Source organism: Argiope bruennichi, chromosome 1, assembly GCF_947563725.1.
Source record: "Argiope bruennichi chromosome 1, qqArgBrue1.1, whole genome shotgun sequence".
NCBI lineage: Eukaryota > Metazoa > Arthropoda > Arachnida > Araneae > Araneidae > Argiope > Argiope bruennichi.
Window position 1 is genome coordinate 28,137,144 of NC_079151.1, and position 19,092 is coordinate 28,156,235.

Sequence of the window (19,092 nt, forward strand, 5' to 3'; positions counted from 1 at the left end):
TATTTGAGTACGAATTTTGATAAAAATCTACATTTTAGATGTCATGTACCAAATTGTATCTATCTAGTTCTTTGCGTTTTGTTATTATCACGTTCACTAGCATTGGAAGAGCCAGACAGACTTCAGATGAAAGAATTTCGTTCAGAATTTGAATAGAACACTACAAATTTGATTTAAAGTCCATATACCAAATTTAATCCTTCTACTCACTGCGTTTTTGAATGATCATTTTTACAGACAGAAAAACATAATGCCAAAAAATATGCTTTTCTTACTCATGAGGAGTTAGAAATGTGGAGAATCGTGAGTTCGAATTTTTGACGATAACAATACTTCATAAAATAAAATGGACCTATGAGACTTATTTCTATCAAATTATCGGCCTATGAATGGATTTTTTTTTTTTATTTTTTATTTATTTTTTTTTTTTGCTATTTTTGAATATTTTTTTTAATGAAGTAACAAATATTCTCTTTTTTCATGATTTTTAATTAAGAATTAGAATTATCGAATTTTAAGCCTCCTTCATTTTATTTACTTCTATCTGTGTGAAAATGTTTCATAATTCTTAATGATTATATACAGAATAATTTTTGTTGGTTGATTTCAATGTTAAGCTCATCGACGAAAATCATTTTTTTAAACCAAGATTTCTTGGATTTCAATTAGTACTCTTCATATAAAGGGCCTGTCTTATCAGTTTATGCTGCTCTTTTTTATACGATCTGACTAGGTATAAAAACTAATATGGCAGTGGCTTGTATTTAGTCAAATCAAGAAATCATAATAAAAGAGAAAACTGATTACTTCCGTAACTGAAAATAACCTTGGGATACCGTCATATCGTTTCTTATAAAGTTTGATTTAGCTCAAATATAAGGACTTTTCAAGGAAATTGGTTCACATTTGCATTCAAGTTACAAGAGCAACTCCAGCAGTCCACTCGAATTTGTTATTAAAGCGCACATCATCAATTTAGTAAAGAGGGCTGGTTAACAGCAAGCCAGAGAAGATAACTTATACCTTTTCTGCTCGTTTAATTTCCATATTCCAGACGAATTGTACACAGTGTGTGTAAAGAATTTCGGAACCAAAAAGAAAGGTAACACATTGTGCGTGCAATGATATTGAATTGCAATTATCAGTCAGTATGGAATTTTGATCGCTGGGAAGGTCCCCAAAAAAATGCGCCATCTGAAGTATGTAAATTACTAATGTTTCACCATCACTATCTTTTTTAGAAGCTTTAGAACTGATTTCAACGTAAACCGACGATAATATATTTAGTAAGTGAAATTTTAATATGAAATATAAATGGGATAGTTAAATTTATATTTGAATTTCTTCTTTCTGTTGAAAAGTTAAGAGTTCTTCTATATAGCAATAATATACCTAGTGAGAAAAATGGGCGAAATATATATATAAAAAAAAGAAGAAAAAAATCAAGACAAGAACATCATGTTTTACAAGCATTTTTAATTTATAAATCTCCATCCATAAATAAAATCTGTTTTCACAACATATCAATATACACAATCAATGCATGTGTGAGTTAAAGGGAAAAAAATTGAACGCTAATACTGGCAAAGAAAAGCTGAAAATTAAAAAAAAAAAATAATAATGAAGTCATTGCTAAGACATTCAACCTAGTGTGTTACAATACTTTGCCGACTAAATTAAAAAACACAAAAGATAAAGGCAAACAATGTAATTAGTGCAATTTGAAAAAACAATCAACATCTAACGGCACTTAGTAAATTCAAGGAAATATTTCACATAACAAGCAACGAGAGCTGCAAGGGATTACGGATACTCGCCATTCACTAAATATAATTCTATTCTCAAACATATAGACCTTATTTTATTTAATAATTTCCTTTATGAATTTAATAGAAAAAATGGAAATCATTTGAAACTAATTAGACTACATAATGCTTATTTGTAAATAATCTATTATTTTAATTAGTGGATAAGTCATATTTAATGTATTATAAAATGATTATTACTTCAAAATTTGAAAAAAAATTATTTAAAAAACACTTTTCACTGAAAATGACTATTAAAAAATGATTAATGAAAATGTTTCTTCCCAAAACATAATACATAACTAAAATACTTATTTTTGAAAAATAAAACTATTATTCGTTAAAAAATTCATAATATTAAGTACACATGCTCTTAATGTTTCTTAATTTAATGATATAAATGGTAAAAAGATCGATAAATAAGTTTTTTTTAAGGTAAATAAAAATATGATTTTTCAAGAAGAGAAATTAATGATTAGTTCTTTTATATTTATTTTACTTCTAAAATTAATGGATAAAATCTTGATTATTAAATGTTAATGCCTTTCAAAATAGTTATACTGAAAATTAAAATCGGGTGAAATCTATACCTTTCTATTGAATCAACAGCATAATACTGCAATATTATTCGAATTTTTTTTTTTTTTTTTTTTTTTTTTTTTTTTTTGCTAAAACTTGAATAAAATCGATGTATTAGATACTGTATCGTCACAAAAAAAATATCATTGAAATTGAACATTACGTAATGATTGTTATACAAATGTGCAAACGAATACTTACACCAAATATTCAAAATAATACTGTCGCAAACGTTATTTATTTAATGATGTATTATGCTACTAGATGAAACAAAGATGCTTAAAATTCAAAAGACTAGTAATGTAACAATATATATCGTGAATTGAGCAAAACATTTAAACACGTTTGCGACTCCAAAACTCTGCTATCACATCGCGATATGGCCGAGAGCAGAGCAATCCCTTGCAGTAGAACAGATTTTAAATTTCGTCAAAACTCAACCCCAAAACGGTAAGCAAGTCTCGGCATAAACAAATAAACCCGACCTTGACGTACCTTTGAGGTATATTATGCTACACTGTACAATGACACATCACACACATACAGACACATACTAAAAAGTTGACAAACACATTCAAAAAGAAATGAATTCACCGGCGCTCGGCCAAGTGCTTTACTGGCAACTGACAGCTTGGCTGGCAATTCCTTTTCGGAAAAGGACAATATACATTAAATATTGTTTCTCGTAATATATATATATATTTACAAAAACCTAAATCATACAGGTGGCTCAAGGATATCAAAGTATTCAAATATGGATATTCGAATTATATAAAAAAAAAGATCAAATTATGAACATTAATACTTCAAAATAGCATACAAAACATTACAATACACTTCGGAAATGAAAATGAATCGTTTATGCAATGGCGTCAAAAATGAGTACATTGTCTTCAGTGGTGGATTCATTGCAATGAGTATCACATATCATTTCTTTAGGGATGATATAACTTTTAAAATTATAATAGTTTGCTTTTTAAATAATAAACCTTACTTTTAAAAATTATATTAATTTAATAATTATTCATAGATTTTTAATGTATAAAAGTACTTTTACAAAAAAGTATTTATTTATTGCAATTAAATATTTTCGAAACAGATTTGCTGTAATCAAAAGTCAAAAATCTCAGTTTATCAACCAATTAAACAAAAGAGGATAAAAAAAATCCATATATACAATTAAAATTAATCATAACCAAATATTTATATTTGAAATTATTGATAAATTGTAATAAATAAATATGGTTTTATCTGATGATCTCTCGGTCTCTGGAATATCAAACCAGGTCCCGAATTTACCTTTTTACGGCACTATATTTTTTTAAAGATAGAAAAGAAAGCAAAGAATATTTGTTCCTGATTAATAAGCACGGATTAACTTTTATTTGCCATTCAATTATTGCTTTATTGATCTATTAAAGGCTTATGCTGGAAAATAAATACTGCAGGAAGACGGTAGGCACAACCAGCTAGGACATAAAGACGCCACTACATAAAAGATGCCAAATGAAATGAACGAAACTTAATGATAAATAAAGCCTCAGAACACAGAAAAAAGTGATAATTATTAATGCAATATAAATTTTGTATGAAACAATGCAGTATCACAAAACTGACATTGTTATCATTAAAATAGTCATAATTAAAAATTACATATTGAAGAAAAGATAATGTTCAGAACATTTGAAAAAATATCTTATTCTAAATTCTAAACATTAGACAATTTTTTTTTCATCTGATTGATTTCTAGGTGGTTTCTAAAAATCCGAGGTAATACGTATGTGTGTGCAATTCTTTAAAACAGTCAGGCCACTTTGGAAGTGAGGTAAAGACTGCCTGAGGTATGTACAACGATTGTAAGACGTAGTCTTTTTTTTTCTTTTCTATTTATTACATATCGATACACATCTGAGGTTGTATGCTTTGCATACTTTTCAAGTAATAAACGGTACATTTGAAACAGTAAAGATAAAAAATACTCATTTGTAAATTTAAAACATGAGTTAAATTGTCGGTGAAGCGTTTAGAACGACCTTCACAAACTGATGTTATTAAAAACATAGCTATGCATATTTGGTGTCGTATAAGTTACCTTTATGACATACAGTGGTTACAAATGTTTACTAAAATTGTTGGAACAGTTAATGTCTCCAAAACAAGACTCTTAAAATGAAAACTGCTAAAAGCACTGAAAAATGAAATTTTACTTTTGAGGTAGATATTTTTTAAGGGAGCAGTGGACTTTGAAATAAGCAAAAATGGATGAAAACATACAATTTTATTTTTATCATTTCATCACTAAAATACATGTTTATATTCAACTAAAATAGCGTTATAAAATGTGTTGCTCAATAGAATAAATATTTGAAAGGTTAAAAGAAAAAAAAAAGTACATTACATCTTAGTGACTTTTCTCAAAATGATATTGTAATTAGATTTTAATTGAAATGTTCCAAATGTCTTAATTTTTGAAGAAATTAAATGAAATATATCATAAAGATTTTGGTCAAACATTAGAAGAAAATAGCGTATGCATTTTATGTTTGGAGCTTTTTTTAGATCATTAAAGTCAATTTTAGTTCAGAAAAATAAAATTCCTATGAAAATTTAGTAAGTGTGCATAAAAATACTTCTAAAAAATTAGCATTTAATTGGAATTACAAAAATTATGCAAAGTTTTGTTCCAAACAAATTTAAATTGGGTAATAAAAAAATAGAAAAAAATTAAAAATTAAATCGCCTGGAATATTTTGAAAATTTTTTAAAATTATATATCTTTTAAATTTTTTTTAAAAATAATATATTTAGTTTTAAAATATTTTTTTATGAAATTTAACATATTTATATTTTAATACATATGCATAAGAAATGACACAACCGTAAGTGAATAATATGCAAAAGTGTCTAACGGAGTCCACCGTCCTTTTAAAGTTATCTTCACCTAAAATATCATGCTTATATATTTTACATAAAGAATGAAATTCGTATAATTATAATGACACGATGGTATAACAAAATTTATCAAAGATTATTGCTATTTTATTTAAACAGAGTTGAAAATAAAATTATTAATATTGCCATCTAAATGAGATTAAGTTATTTCAACATTTAGTATAGAATTTTTGAATCACAAAATTTTCATTTTAAAAACAGTGCCTCCAAACAGTTTCCAGTTTAAGCTTCTTTAAATATTATTATTATTATTATGAAACATTTAAAATCTGGCAATTGACAGAAAAGAAAGAAATCTGAGAAATACTACTTTAAAGTCCTAATAGTACCCGTATGTGAATTAAGAATAAAATTTTTATTTTTCTCATGTATGAGGTACCTTCAGGTTTTAGAATTTCCATAGAAATTGTAAAGAGTGAATAACTGTCCAAAGCCATTGGCAGAGAGAGAGGTAGAGAAGTTTCAATTCTGCAAGAATGAGGTTGTTTCGAAGAGAAAGACGTTGATAAAAAAAAAAAAAAAAAAAAAAAAAAAAAACACCTTTACACGCTAATAAAGTAAGAATTGAAAGTAAAATGTTAAGAAATAAATCCAGATTTAAATAACTTTAACTTAAAAATTAAACAGATATATATTTATCAGAAACGATATTAATACAAATTATTTTTTTTGTATAAAAATCAATAAATAAAGCTAGTGAAATTAGTTATTGGTAAATACAGAGGTACTACATCTATTTCAAAACTTCAACATTTAAAAATTCAATAAAAATCGTTGTATTTACATATGATTGAACAACGTCACTTCCATTCGAAATCAATTAAAAGCACAGAATGCTGCAGAATGTAAGCAATTTTTATCCCTTGAGTTCATCTGAGGTTATTGAGTGAAATGAATAACAAGCAAAAAATACACTGAGCACACCTATCCATTATTGGCAGGTTAATTTTTTCACAGATATGTTTCGTTAGCAACGTCGAGTCGAAGATGTTCTTTCAAAACAAACTTTCTATATTCAAGAGCGTCTAATGTAAGAATCTGTCAAACGTTAATATGTAAACAACATTCATTTACTGATCAGATATCTTATACCCAACATGAAAGCAACTTCGACTCGAATTTCTGCAATGCAATATTTGCTTATTCAAAATTCCCTTCTGTATTTGAAGTTACATACCACAAATGATTGTATAGAAATGGGGTAGACTTCAGACACTACACTAGTGATGAAGTCATTCATTATTATAGCTAATATTAATATGTTAGCAGGGCATTTTCAAAAGCTGAAAGAGACAGCATGAAGGACTTTTTTATACATCTTTGAACGTTTTTTTTTTATCGTAAAAAGAAAAAAAAAATCGCGTTACAATATAAGAAATCTCGAATATTCTCAGAAGAGAAAATACTTGAATTAGATGGTATAACAATTAGAAAAAGACTGTTTAGTTCAGCTTCTAAACTAAATACCCTGCTTATTTTTGAGGTATACATGAGAGATGGTAACCAACAACACACGATACACATTAATCATTATTTGTGTAAGAATACTGAGTCATGTGCAATACTATAAAATTAAAATACATAGCAAAAAAACTTTTAGATGCGATTTGGGAAACAAATCACATTTTTTTTAACCACAAAACGCTTCTAATCAACGTTTAGCACAGGCACTTGGATATATACAAAACAGTAATATACATTCACAAGGGAAGAGTTATCTGAAGCTTAAAGGGCTTTTTATATATTCTTGTAAACATATAGTCAAACACACAGATTAATTTTGAAAGTCCAAGACTTCCAAAAATATGTTTTACGTATGAAAGAGGAAATCAATTTAATTAAAATATTACTTTTCAAGATTTACAGCTTTTAAGTTATCAATGATTAAGATGAAGAAAAGTATTAATTACTGTAAAATGCTAGAACACATACATTTTATTGTTGGTCATCTTTAAACAAAATACACACTTCCATTGCTACCAGGACCTAGCTCTAAATTTGTTGGATTATTAAGTACTAATAAGAATGATTCAACGCTCTCATGCATAACTGTAAAAGTCGTTTTTTTAAAACAATTTCAATATTCAGTTTGGTGGCTAAGCCTTGCCAGCTTTCGTCCTGATAGCAATCAAAGGATAGTATAATAATATGATTCGAGGGAAATTAATTTTTTTTTTCATGCATGATGAGAAATTCCTCCACCAAGAGAATATTTTTCGCCTTCATTCAACTCTAACAATGTAGCATTCCTACACTTTTCTCACTTAACATGGGTTCTAACTCTGTGCTTATAGCAATTTTTCTCTTATGGAGGTAAAGACATGTATAAACTCACTAACTGCCGCTGCCGTAACTAATCGAACAACGGGAAGAAAAATAACTTATCTCTATAGAGATATTTCCTAGCATATTTCTAATTTGGCAACTAAATACCGTTTCATATCTCGGCATGATAATACTGTATGGAGCCAATCTGGCGAAGCCACGGCTCCTCCTTTAAAATACTTATGGATGTAAAATTTGTCATCGGTTTGAGGTTACGCATTTAATATCACATCTTTTTGCGTCCGACTTCTAAAGCTCGCACAAAATTGATAGACAATGAGGTGGATTAGAGCATCATCACATGAAGACATCACAATGTATTTACAATTATTTAGATTGGAGAGATTTTAATGTGGGTAACTTCATTTCAGCGCATCATTAATCTTGTTATGATATATTGTAGAATGATGTAAAAGCCATCTAGAAGTGAAGATTGTTTCAAAAACTTACACAAATACGCATTATTTCATTGACTTTAACATTTAAAAGTTAATTCCCTTATATATAATTTCTAGCGAGATAATTTCAATGATTAATTACAATGAAGTATTTATCCTGGAGAGCAATAATGGGACTCATAATTTTCAGCTATGATCGAATGACAGTAACAATAAACTATAAACAGTAACATTAACCAAAAATCTGTTAAGTAACTTTTATTGATAAATATGGACGCAGCAAACAAATCGGACTTCAAATAAGTACCACAATATTGCATTTAAAGATAATGCAGCTGTATATCGTAGTGTTAAGAAAATGAAGTGAACCGAACCATTTAGATGGTTATTAATATTGAACGAACCAATTTTTTTGGTAAGCTATTTATTGTAAACGAATATATTAGTTCGGATAGTTTTTAAAAAAATCTTCACTTCTAGATATTGTGATGATCCGAAGTGATTGACATACTTTGATTCCTTATTAGAACCATTCCTTATACAAGCAGTAAATTTAAATATTTTCTAAGTACCTATATTCCTGAGGTGGGAATTAGCTAATACATAACACAAGATAAATGTAAACACGTAACAAAAAACACAAAAATCATACCAGATTTCTAATAGCAATACTCAAAACGATTTTTTTTTTAAAAAAAATTGACCCTTAAAAGCTGAATTTACAAAATAGCGCAATCTGTGAATCGTCCTCCGGAACCGAGCCTGTCTTGATAAGTACGCCATAACTTTGAAAGAAATTTGTAAAATGTATCAGTTTTTTATCCATTCAATAACAAGAAACATACACTCCTTTTTTTTGGCACCACAGAATTTTTGTAAATGTTCAAAGTAAAAAGTTTTCTACAGAAGTTTCTTAATACCATGGTCTTGGACATAGAAATCAGTACAGACTTTAGAACAAAAAAAGTTATGTCTCGGGACTTCAAAATGATAAATAACAACTTTCTACATAATGGATAAAAACGTTTGAGCGTTTTATCGATGGCAAGGAAAATTTGGCGCACATGTTCTTTCTACATTCGCCAAAGGAACATTTGGCGCACATGTTCGAGATCCATATCTGTGTTTGGAGGAATTTGAATGAATTCTGAAATTTTTTGTGGGAACAAACCCAAAGAAAGCACAATGAGAATTAAAAAATAACCGATATGATATTTTAAATAATAAAACTGCATTAATTTCAAATACATTCTTTAGAAAAATAATAATTAAAAAATAAAATTTTCCTTAATTATATTTAAATAATAAATTTCATTTCAGAAATTGAATTTTATGTAATGCTTCAAAAGCTTTCTTAGGAGATAAATTATTTATCGGTTTTCTTTTACAGGCAATAATATTTGAATTAAAAAAAAAAACATGAAAATTCTTCGTAAAACGCAATTTTTAACTGGGACTTCATTACCGGGTGAATAATTATTGTTTCTACATCCGACAATTGTAATTCATTAGTCTTAAAATCTTGGTGTTTAGGGTGACAAATGCTCCAATGTTTCCTTGCCATATGTGACTTAGGGGGTTTAAGTGGTCATTTCTTTGGAGTCCGAGTCCCTCTCGGACATGACATAGGGCGATCCCCCACTCTGGCTGACGACGCACTTGCGCATGTGTTTTTCGAGAGTGCTCGGAACCGAGAAAGGCATGTCGCAGAACCGACACCGGTACACGTCTTTCCCAAGTCTGCCGTGCGTTTTCATGTGCCTAGTCAGCTTGGAGCTCTGGGCGCAAGCATAGCTGCACAACTCGCACTTGTAGGGCTTTTCGCCCGTGTGCGAGCGACGGTGGACAGTCAGGTTTGAGCAGTTCTTGAACACTTTGCCGCAAAATTCGCAAGTGTCGTTTCTGCGCTGTTGCTGATCTTTGGGTTTACCGAGACAGATGGCGAGGGCAGAGCTCGGGCCTGGGAGCGGGCTCATAGAGGTCCGGCCGTTATCGCCAGGATTGAAGGCACTTTCCGAAGATGACTTCTTGTTGTGGTGTGTAGCACCGTCGTCGCAGTTGTACACTTCTCTCAGCGACCTCACCTGCTGCTCCATCCGCGGGTACCAAACACCAGCATACATTAAGTTCCCTTCTCGTTCTTTGTCCTTCCACTGTTCATCCAACCGCATGCGTTTCGTATTGAGCGAATGATCAAGGCCGACTAACATTCCGGACGAGAAGTTGAGCGGAGACTGTCCGGCGCTACGACTGCCATCACGAGGAGGTCTTTCCACGTGATAAGGCAAGACGTCGTAGCTGTGGTGACTGGTGGCATCATTAGATGCACTGCCGTCGGTACCCGAGGAGCAGCGTTCTTCTTTGATAGAATTCCGATATGAACTTTCTTTGAGGGCTTGTTTATAGGCTTCATTGTACTGAGGTATTCGGGCAAATCCTATCTTTTCCATGAATTCGCTGACTATAGACTGCTTAACAGCTAATTTATCATACGATTCAGATTTCAAGGCGTCTCCGTTCTTGCCGGATCCGATGCCGTTGTTCAGAGGTTTCTTTGTCAGGTCTTCTGCAACCATGGCCTCATCGTCGTCATGAGACTGATCAATGACTAAATTTCCTTCGCCATTTTCTTTCGGACAATCGTCATCTTCGACGCAGTCAACGTTGACTTCCTCCTCGTCCTCTGCCTCCTCTTCCTCTACGTCTACCTCTTCATCATCTCCATCATCGGAGCCATAATCGCCATCGCCATTCGTATGTTTATCACTATTATTTTTCGCTTTATTGTCGTTCGAAGTATTTTTCGAACCCTTACTCTCTTCGTTGTTGCGATCTTTCTCCGTGGTGGATTGTGGTGTTTTGTCGGTGGGCAAGTTTTTGCCCCTATGAGTTTTCATGTGTCTTTTGAGCTTGCTTGCCTGAGTGCAAGCGTGATTGCAAATGTGGCACTTAAATGGTTTCTCTCCCGTATGTGATCTTCGGTGCACGATGAGATTGCTTTTAAACTGAAATGACTTGCCGCAATACTCACAAAGTCTATTTTTGGCAGAAGGAGACTGCTTATGATCACTCGTGGTAGACGAGGCAGAGGAATTTAGAGTGTTGCACTGTGATTTTTCAGGAGGGCTCGAAGATGACTCGGGAGGTGTGGAAGCACGGGGACTCGTCTTCGTATTGTTGAGGATTGCTTTAAAGGAAGGCTGAAGGAGCTTTCGAGGCGTTGATGAGGTATTTGGACTTGTAGCTCCGGCCAAAACCCTCAGCCTCTGGGAATAAAAATCTTGCATGGGTTCACAGTTGGAAAGCTGAGGGGGTTCTAAGAGTGGAGGAGATGTGATAGAAGGAATTGGACCGTTCGTGGAAGACTTTCCGATGAGATCTAGACGCAGTTCCTGACTAGAGTTGCGGGGAAAGAGGGGCACAGGGTCTATTTGGCGTTCTAAAAGTGGGGCTCGAAGACCGAAAGAGTGATGCAGGGCGGATGAAGTATCAACAGGTTTTTCTAATGCTTCGTCGTTTGAAGAATTCAAGTCCACACAAATGCTGAGACCATGGAGGTTTTGGACATGGAGTATCAGCGACCATGCTGATGTTAAGCTCTGCTTGCACGTCGAACATATGTAAGAGCGTGGCTCTGAAAAAAAAATAGAATAATTAAAACAATTTATAATTTTTTTTATAAAAGAAAATACATACGAAAATGAAATCGCAAATCAAAAATTTTAAGAGTTTTTAGAGATTAAATGTATCTATTATTCTGAAATTACTCTACAATATGTTTTGCCATTAATTCTTCAGAACATAATGTTTTAAATTATGCAAAATATGCATTATGCGTATGTGAATCTTTTAGAAGGAAAAAAATTAAATTTTGCGCTTGTAACAACATACAATAAAAGTGAGCGCCTGTTAATATCTCAAGTTATTCACAGAAAAAATTTTTACTTGTAAAATAGCCGTGAGTAGCAAATATTAGTTAATTTGGAAGGGGGAAGAAAATCACGGATATCTAAATGAATGTATAAAATCAAAATGGTATACATGTGGAAACCATACAAAATAATTCAATTTAGTGATACCTTAAAAAATCCAATTTAGAATCGATTAAAATATGAAACATGTAATCTGCAGATATCTACCATTATGGAGATTACAATTAACTAATTCTGCCAGCTACCTGGCCTGGGGAGGGGGAGTGCGTCTTCCTCGTGATCTGGGCGTCTCAGATTCGAGTCTTGGTTCGGGTATGATTTTTCTTTACCCCGTGTTCTATCTGTGAGGCGTGTGAAAGAGCCCCCTTCCCTATAAAAAGGAGTTGTGCTAGCGAGTGTTAGTGTCATCTTCATATGAGCTATAAGTCAGAATCTACCCTCAAGTGCTCGGGGGTCTTTACTCTCAGAAGCTACTGCAACCCTCTCACCCCCGATCTTCGGATTTGGTTTGAATTGGTGTTCAATACAAGGGGAATTAGCAACAACAACTAATTTTAAGCTTTACTTTATTCCTTCCTTTCGCAAATCTCTTCTGAATCATAGCTAATAAATTCATAGGATATGGTTTCATATGATATAACTGATTTAAATTGTTTGACATGGATTTAGCAGTGCGAAATATATTACAAACACCATAGAATTACTTTTTTTTTTTTTTTTTACCAAAAGAAAGGAAATGTCTGTCTCGAATGTATAAAAGCCTAGGCTGCGTTGCTAGCAGACAAGTTTTGTTTTAGGCCGTTCCACATAGGATATGTTATTTCATTTTCTAATTATGGCTTAAAAAGAATTCAAAAATAAAAAAATTGACATCATCTGAGCTTTAAAGAATACGATTAAGCGAAGAATTCTTCTTTCTGTGTACACTATTATCGCTTGCATATATGTATTTTAAAATCTTTTATTGGGGAAGGAAAGAGGAAAGCTTTTAAAGAGACTGGCATTTATTGAGATACAAACAGAAAATACTAGTTCAGAATACACAGGGAGTCCTGAAGTTTCGAGCTGTGGGTATGGAGAGAGAGATATGGGTCAGTCGAAATACAAAATAACCCACAGCTGCATGCGTCATCCAGCAGAGCCTGAAATTTCACCATCGCAGAAAATGGATGACTCGAGTTATCGAATAAAGACGAGGAAGGATCATGAAAAAGAGCTCAAAATGAAGTAAACAGGGAAAAAAAAGGAAGTTTCGGAAAATGAAAGTGTAGAGAATTTCTGGTCATCAGAAGGCATCCATCAATGTCGGTCGGTGACTCGTCCATCCCCTCAGACACAAATCCCGAGCCGGCGACCCCCTATCTGTGCCTCTCGCATCTGCAAAACGGATCTTAATGAAGAAAAAACGATTTCTATTTTCATTTCCGCCTCACTGAAGGATCAGAAATCTGTCTACTCCTCGGATTCTCGATCGACCATTTTGGATCCCGGGAAACGCGATGAACTCAAAATCTCACAAAAAGAATTTTGGGAAGATATATTTTCAAATGTAGGCCTACAGGCGAACGAAATTATAGTTAAACAGGGTGTGATAAACACTATGTTTGGTAATTTTTAGCATTTGTGTATAAAATCATCTGAGCCAAGGACAAATTTAATTATTTTTACATTCTAATTTTTTTTCTTCTTTTTCAGTAAAGAAAACTGTCCTTGTAAGGTTTCTCTCTCTGCTTTTTATAAATTAATAATTTGAAAAAGTATTCCGATATAATACAACGAAATACAAATAAAAGTTCAAATTTTGAACAATTTTTTTAAATATCAAAAATAATTTTTATTTGAATAATACATATTAAAATCCTTGCAAGGTTTTCTCTGTTTTTTATCAATTAATAATTTTGGAAAATTATTTGTGTCCCAGGAAAATATCAGGATATAATGGCAAATTTTGAACATTTTTTAAACATCAGGAATAAATTTTATTTTACTATTATACAGTTCAAATTTGTTCCAAAATTCTGGTACGAAAACCATATTAGATATTATCAAAAATTGTAGCAGTTGCATTACTGTATCTTCTCTTTTGAATTATAGATGGAAAAAAATGAAAGAGAGAATATGTGGTGGAATGAAAATCATTATGATCCACGCAGTGGAAGCAAGAGGACCCAAGTTTTAAAGAACATCTCTTTAATGATTACATTTCACACAAAACAAACACACAACATGAAGACAAGACAAAACATTAATGTGCGCACATCTTAACAGAGCATCATCTCATCTCATCTCATTATAATTACAATCGCAATGCCCTATCGGATGCGTACCTCATCAGGCATCGCCATCTATTATCCAAAAGAGAAGATAGAGTAATGCAACCGCTATAAAATAATTTTATAGATTCATGTGATAGATTACGTTCGGAAGTTAATTTTAAATAATAACATATTCATCACAGCTAGAACATTAAATGATACTGCTACAATGAAATTCGAAGAGAAATATTGATTTAAATGGGCATTTTATAACTTTAAGAGACTTTCGTGAATTTTAAGCTTAAATTTTGTAATAATAATATTAAATTTTCACGTAGGAAACATAAAAGTGGAAATCATTGGTTTCTAAGACCATTTTAAAGAAAAATAGGTTTTAGTATATTTACAATAAGGAATTTTATGCAAAATGTTGCATATTAAACATAAAATATGATAATTTCATACAAGAATCTGTAATTCTCATCAATTGCAAATAGGATACAAATAATCTAAGTAATATAATATTACACAATATTAAACGGTTTTGCACAACACTGCAGGGTACAATACAATATTGTAATATATTTGTTGGCGACAAAGAAAGGGATAAATGGCTGGAAACGTGGGCGGGAATGGCGCCAATCTGCGAACTTGTCTTTTGGACATCGCTGTAAAATTAGATATTTTATCTTTTTATTTTTTCAGTATTACCACGTATCCCTTAAGCGCGGGCCGTATATTGAATTGTTGAATAGGAAGTTCCACCGCTGGTGGCAGAGCGCAAATAATGCATCATCTATCAAACTTGGGTCCGAGCTCTAGCTCCAAAGCCCCTACAATCGCACATGCGCACTGAACGTTCCAGATGTGTTCAAGGTCGGACTGTTGATTTCCATCATCTTCTTTTCCTTGAGATACTGCTTGCAGTGTTCGATATTTAATACTATTTTCAAATGCAAATACATATTCAGATTCGAAGATTAACTTATTTGCTTTAAAATAGTAATGTAAATAGATCGCCATGATGAAAACGTGACTATTAATTTTTTTGGTAAAATTACTATCGCAGAAAATTCTTGGATATAGGTAGGAAATACGCCTCTTTTTTTAATAAACTGGTCAGTTTTGTTTCTCATTTTAATTTAATAGACATGTTAATGATTTATATAGAGTAACCATTTGTTTTAGCAATTTTGCGAACATTTTATTTTAATTTATTTATTATTATCCATGACTGAGCAATGAGCACCTATTTAAAACGCATTGTTTTCTTTTTAAATACAAGCTTCATGCTTATAAATACCATAACAGCAAAGTGACTGTAATGCAAAGATAAGAATTTGACCAATTACAGCTGTTAAAACGTTAATATTTTATAATTCACAGATCTGTTTTAACAAATTTACCTAGCAATTACTAAGTTAACAATATTTTTTTTCATAACCGACCAGCTTTCAACTCTAGATTATTATTTAGCTGCTAATTCCACTAGTGATTTACAGTAACAATCGCAAAATATTTTAGCAACTTGATAAATAATTCTCAATTTTTCCTTGAAAAAAATCCCTACTTTTAACATTTAAAAATTTAACTGATTTCATCAAATTTTGCCTATCCTCAAAAGTTAAGCTTCTAAAAACATTTAAATGCATTCCTTTAAAAAAAAATACTCACAAAAACTTATACAAATGAAAAATCTGCTTTGTTTTCGAATCTTCTTAACATTTGAAAAATATAACCAAGAATGAATAGTAACATATTAACCCTTTGCATCCGGAAAAGTAATTCGATGCATAATTATTCACTTGATGCAAGGTCTTGTTTATTGTTCCAAAATAAATATTGAAGCAGTTTAATTACTCTATCTTCTCTTTTGGATAATAGATGGCGATACCTAATTAGGTACGCTTCCCATGGTGCATTGCGATTGTAAATGTAATGAGAGATGATGCTGTTCTGTTAAGGTGTGCGCGTGAATGTCTTGTCTTCATGTTTTGTGTGAAATGTGATATTAAAGAAATGTTCCTGAAAACATGGATCCTCTTGCTTCCACTGTACGGATCATAATGATCTTCATTCCAATATATATATAATTGTTTTAAGTCGAATTTCCCCGAAAAATTAATCTACATCTTTTTACCATTCTGCAGATATTTTTAACAATCAAAATAGAAATATAAATTAAAGCGTCAAAATGATGCACCGTCTTGATTGGTACCTGAGAGTCAACATTCGAGTGCAAAGGGTTCAAAACATAGCTTCGAAACTGTTTCAAAAATCAGGTTTCGCTGTGTAATGCTGCCCAAAAGATAACTTCAGACGCAAGACTGATAATCGATCGAGTCAGCCCTTTATGAGAAATGTTAATTTGATGCACATCGAACTCGAACGGGGAAAGAGGGTGGATTAGATTATGCTCTTGGGATTACCTCACAGTAAAGTGAGTATTGGCGATAAAGAAAATTACCCTCATAACAATCAATATCATAATCTAGAAATGAGTTTTCAAATTTTTGAAACCATATCAGCTTAATAAATAAATAGAAAGTTTTCACATTTTTCATTGGCCGTATAAATGCAACAATACTTAATTAAATACCGTAAGAAAGTTTGAATTTTCAAATTATGTTGAATAATTTTTACGATGTTACAACTGAAATTTTGTTAAAAAAATTATTAAATAAATGTTTAAAGGTATAGCTAATATAGCTTAACATTATAGAATTCATTCATTTTTATTCGAAAGTCAAAATAAAAATCTCGAAAAAAGATTACAGTTGAATTATTTTAAGCTAATTAAATCTGTACAGTTCTGTGTCTTTTTTTCCCCTCAAGTTCCCTTAAGTCTTGTTACTTCAGAAGGAAATATTCCAATATTTTATCGTGAAACTGTACACAGAGTAGGAAATATGTATAATCTTCATTTTTTTCTAAAAGTTCCAAATAATATCGAACATTGCAGTGTTTATTTTACATATTTAAATATAGTATATAATTCAATTTTTAAATCAGAAGGCATTTCATTCCTAAATATAATTTAAAATCTTTGAATTGAAACAATCGATTTCTTTTTCCCTTTTTAAATTTCCTTGGCAAAGACTTCAAATTTAAGGATCAAAATGAATATCTAATGGCTGAGCAAATGTAACAGTATGTTACGTATGCTTGTATGTTAGCATCATCTTCGCGGTTCCCAACACACCACAGAAATGAATCAAAAGAGTGGTTTTCAGAAGCTGGTATGGGCGAGCACTCACCTAGGTTATTGCCATTTGTATTGGCGGAGGTATCTTTGGCTGTTAAGTTTTTTCTGAGGAGAGAGGAAGACGAGACGAGGGAGTCCTCGTTCTGGGTGTCCACCTCTTCACTCTTGATGGCGGTTGCAGCGAGGACAGCTGGATCGAGGCTGTCCTCGCTGTCCTCGTAGATGTTGAGGCAGTTCTCTTTGTTGCACAGCTGAACTTTGTGCTGGATGAAGCGGACGATGTCCGCGAGAGGGAAGTCCTTCCTGCAAACACCGCATGTCAGAATATCCACCGAGTCCGCTTCACCTGAAAAATACATTTATAACTGTGAGAATGCAATATTAGGTAATTTTCGTCATGTAATATGCACTATTAGGTAATTTTCATCGTATAATCTACACGATTAGGTAATTTTCGTCATGTAATATGCACTGTCAGTTAATTTTCGTCATGAAATATGCACTATTAGGTAATTTTCATCGTATAATCTACACGATTAGGTAATTTTCGTCATGTAATATGCACTGTCAGTTGATTTTCGTCATGAAATATGCACTGTCAGTTAATTTTGTCATGAAATGTGTACTATCAGGTAATTTTGTCATGAAATATGTACTATCAGGCAATTTTGTCATGAAATATGTACTATCAGGCAATTTTGTCATGAAATATGTACTATCAGGTAATTTTGTCATGAAATATGTACTATCAGGCAATTTTGTCATGAAATATGTACTATCAGGTAATTTTGTCATGAAATATGTACTATCAGGTAATTTTGTCATGAAATATGTACTATCAGGTAATTTTGTCATGTAATATTAAGTAATTTTCGTCATATAATATGCATTATTAAGTAATTTTTGTCATATACTTTCTCTTGAAATTATTATTTGATTACCATCAAATAAGAGAATTTCACAAAGAGCAAATTATTATATTTTTTTATTACTTCTCTGGACTAAACATACCTGAACAAAATTTTATGGAATTTTCATCTAAATTTTAAACTTAAAAATTATAATTAAATAAATGCTAGAGATCGTATTGTTAACTATTGTTAAAAGACAAATATTTGGTAATAATTTTATGACAAAAAGCATGTATTGAACATGCAAGCTGTTGCCAAACGGCGATTAAAAATTAGGCCTAATTTTGAGTCTACATACGCGTTTTAGATACATAGATTATGATATTAATAAAAAAAAACCCTGGTCTTAACTGTATCAGTATGTATAAAAACGTAAATAGACATAAATATCAAAAATAATTATTACGAAAATACAAAGAAAACAGCTTTGGGATAGAAGATACACAAACGTATTACTCAAATTGTTTTTCAAATGAATATAGTAATGAAATTGGGAACTAAAAAAATCATTTCGTGCATTTTGGCTTTACTATTTTAAACTATATTGCTTTATCAAAGCATAGTAAAAGTTGGGAAGAAGAATTTTTCCAAAAACTACATTTACAATTAAAAGTAATAATTTTTTTACAGTGTCTGATACACAAATCTAAAATTCGACTTTATGTAAAGCCGTCTTCATTTTGAAGTAAAATTTAAATTTTCAGAAGAATTTACCATTCCAACTTTTAAA

The 19,092-nt window shown here is 31.5% G+C and overlaps 1 protein-coding gene across 1 annotated transcript in view; it reads right to left on the reverse strand.

Annotated features, from left to right (window-relative positions):
* Positions 1-1,459: 1,459 nt before the first annotated feature.
* LOC129986387 (B-cell lymphoma/leukemia 11A-like) overlaps positions 1,460-19,092 on the reverse strand; it is a 112,861-nt gene continuing 95,228 nt past the window's right edge. Inside the window, exons 2-3 of the mRNA XM_056095379.1 lie at positions 17,504-17,797; positions 1,460-11,693 (exon numbers count right to left, since the gene is read on the reverse strand). Of these exons, the coding sequence (XP_055951354.1) occupies positions 9,640-11,693; positions 17,504-17,797 (2,348 nt within the window). The 3' untranslated portion in view covers positions 1,460-9,639. The remainder of the gene's footprint in view (positions 11,694-17,503; positions 17,798-19,092) is intronic.